The 3,004-nt window shown below is 42.2% G+C and overlaps 1 protein-coding gene across 2 annotated transcripts in view; it reads left to right on the top strand.

Moving 5' to 3' along the window:
- The first annotated feature begins 400 nt into the window (after positions 1–400).
- LOC104989046 (zinc finger protein 420-like) overlaps positions 401–3,004 on the top strand; it is a 10,472-nt gene continuing 7,868 nt past the window's right edge. The window contains exons 1-2 of one of the 2 annotated variants that reach the window (XR_825318.1): positions 401–468; positions 2,655–2,792. Coding sequence is in view for 1 of the 2 variants with exons in the window: in XM_010840583.1 (XP_010838885.1) it covers positions 2,687–2,792 (106 nt within the window). In the remaining variant the exon portion in view is untranslated. Of the gene's footprint in view, positions 469–1,696; positions 2,793–3,004 lie in introns of those variants that run through there. The other variant, XM_010840583.1, reaches the window with a different exon arrangement.

The following is a 3,004-nucleotide window of genomic DNA, read 5'->3' as shown; positions in this document are numbered from 1 at the left end:
GAGTACTGGAGTGGGGTGCCATCGCCTTCTCCAAAATATGCCTACTAGAAGGCATTTCATCAATTTTGTTTTCAGAAGTTTCTCTGAAGGAGAATGACTGTAGGGAGCAGTCCATAATTAAAACAGATGGAAAATGGATATTTTAGCATGAATCCTGAGATGAAGGTTGATGGTTAGAACATTACAGTTCTTAGCAATGTATATATGCTTGTTAATAATGATGTGATGTGAGGTTATTTGGAGTGAGTGTAATTTACCACTCAAATAATCCACGTTATGCTTTCTTTCTAGTGTGTTTGCAAACATAGGTTTTTGATGGTATTAAAGATTAGCCTTTTTATACTGTATTGCAACCATTTCTATCTAATCTCCATTAGAAGATTGAGGATAGCATAATGTAAAATGGACAATGAACATTTAAATAGAGGTGTTTGTCGTTGACGTGAAATATCTGGAGGTTGCCATGAAGTAAGTGATCGTTTAATCTTTCCGTGTGTTAAAGTAAGACAGAAGTTCGTTGTAATGTTTCAATAGTAATATCCTTCATTTGTAAGAAGAACACAATGACAGTTCACTGCAATATTGATGTATCTTTATAATATCAACACAAGTCATGATTATTACTTGACAGTGTTGAAATCAAGACAGCAATAACCTAGAAAAGTAATAAACCCTTCCTGGAAAAGGCATGGAATTGGTGCATATCATGCTTGCTAAGTGCTTCCTAGTCTTTGTTTGGTAAGGCATGGAAATCAGAAATCTCACATCACTATATCAAAAATTGAATATCTTTCTCCGTACTTTTGATCTGTATTTAATCATGGATCATACCGCGGATTGTAAAAGGTTTTATTTCAACTATGTGTGAGATTTAATACATGGTTATTCATAAAAGTGAATGGCTTTTATTGTTTCGGTTGTTGTAATGAATGGAATGTTAACTCACCACCAACAGCAACCTCGCCCACCTTATTTAAGGTTGTAGTGAAGAGATCGCAATTAACTGTTCGGTAACACACAAGGATGGCATATGGGGAAATTAGTTTACTCACTGGATTTAAACTTCTCATAACTTCATGTACATTCCATCATTTCTAGGTTGTATCTCCTCTCTCATTTTGTAACTACTTAGACACTGGGATGATTCTAGTAAGAAAGATGATACAGAGTATTGTTGACAGTTTCCCTAAACTGCTCCATGATGTTGCTGCCTCAGCATCTGTCTGGGGATCAGGCAGCCTGCAGGTCCTTGAGCTCACACCAGCCAGTCTTGTGAGCACATGCACTAGATGAACCCCTTCCTTGAGACCAGCAGTCTTGCTGGACCTCAGGGTCTATCCACAGACCCCCGTTCAATCACACTGAGAGAGTCAATTTCTAGGCAGGTTGATAAGTCCAGGGGTCCCCAAGGAGAGAGGGGTCTGGAATTCTCAAGGAGGAAGAAAGGACAAATGTAGTTTTATCCTGCTTGAGGACACCCTCTGGAAAAACACTTTCTGGCTAATCTTATTGTCTTAAAATGTAAATTATGGGAGTGGGTCTAGTGAGGTCTTTACAACCTCCAGACAGTCTTTCGATTCACTGGAATAACTAAATAAAAGTATGTAACTCCTTTGCTAACAGTAGCTAGGGGGCACTCTTTCTGCCCCCTTCTGAAGTCTATGTCAGAAGCTTTCTCTATCTCTTTTATACTTTAATAAAACTTTATTACACAAAGGCTCTGAGCGATCAAGCCTCATCTCTTGCCCCAGATTGAATTCTTCTCCTCAGGAGGCCAAGAACCCAGGGGTCTTTTTTGGTTGAACAGCAACCTTTCAACACCCTCACAGTGCTCACCGGAATCCTTGACTTGGTTTAAGTGAATTAACCCACACTCAGCCTAGAGAGCCTGAGGCACTTCACTCAGGGTAAAGTGTAAAAGCTGAACTGCAAGTACTCCTGTTTTCTCTGCCTGATTCAAGCTTTAACCTCTCTCAGAAATTCCTTCCCTAAATCGTCCCCTACAGAGAGGTCTTAGGTGTGGTGAGTGTGAGGCTTTGAGCTCAGGACTCTGGAATGTTGGTTTGGGGGAAGAAACATCAGAAGAAAATGGGATTTGCTGATGACTCCTTTCACAGCCCGAATGTAGACCTGCAGATTCATAAGTTCTTGGAGTGGGAACCTGACCACCAGGGATTGGTATTCATTGAAATGGTTCAGAAAGAATCTTTAGCCAAGTGGTTTCCTTCTGGTTTCCCATCAGGATTACGTGACCCATTTCAGAAATGACCTCACTGATGCCCTCCCAACAGAGTTCTGTGTGCTGCTGTGGGAGCATCAGTGTGGTTTGTAGGACGTGTTCCAGGAGATTCTAAGCAGTGGCCCGGGTTAAGGACGTGGCTCCTGGTCCATCTGGCCCATCTGAGAGCTGAGCCCCGGAGTCAGTCTGAGGAGAGGCAGCAGGGTTGGTTGAGCTGGATTTGGACAGGGGAAGTCAGTCAGCTCCCATCATCTGTGTGAGTGGAGTGTTAGGAGCTCTCTATGGGGAGAGAACAATCAGGAAATGAGTTCACAGGCTGGTCTCCAGGTAGGAATTGATTGTTCCTGAATCTCTCCTGAGACAGAGGACAGGAGAGGTCGGTCTTCTCAGCTTTTCAAAATCCTTCTGTTTGTAGGAGCGGTGGTTGCAGGTTAAAAAGTTGTGTTGATGCCCTCCAAGGTATTTTCTCAAAACTCAGAAGTGCGTTTGCCACGTAATATCCCCAGAGAAGACAGAGCAGGAGGAAGAAGAGAAGGAAATGGCAGCTTCTCAGGTAAATATCCTGTCTTGGGTCTCGGGCTGTGTCTGCTTTTCCTCCTAAAATGCCCAAATGAGAATATGCAAGCCTTTAGCTCTCTGCTCCTAATTTTTCTTCCCGGGCATTTATTATCATCTTATTTTTTCCTATTTCTTATTATGATAGTGCAGACCAGCCCTTTAGACTACTTCCTGCTGTCCCAGACCCTTTGCTCCATTGTCTGCATT

Source organism: Bison bison, unplaced genomic scaffold (genome assembly GCF_000754665.1).
Source record: "Bison bison bison isolate TAMUID 2011002044 unplaced genomic scaffold, Bison_UMD1.0 scf7180017846714, whole genome shotgun sequence".
NCBI lineage: Eukaryota > Metazoa > Chordata > Mammalia > Artiodactyla > Bovidae > Bison > Bison bison.
The sequence above is the reverse complement of the archived record's forward strand: the minus strand, read 5'-3'. Positions and strand labels throughout refer to the sequence as shown.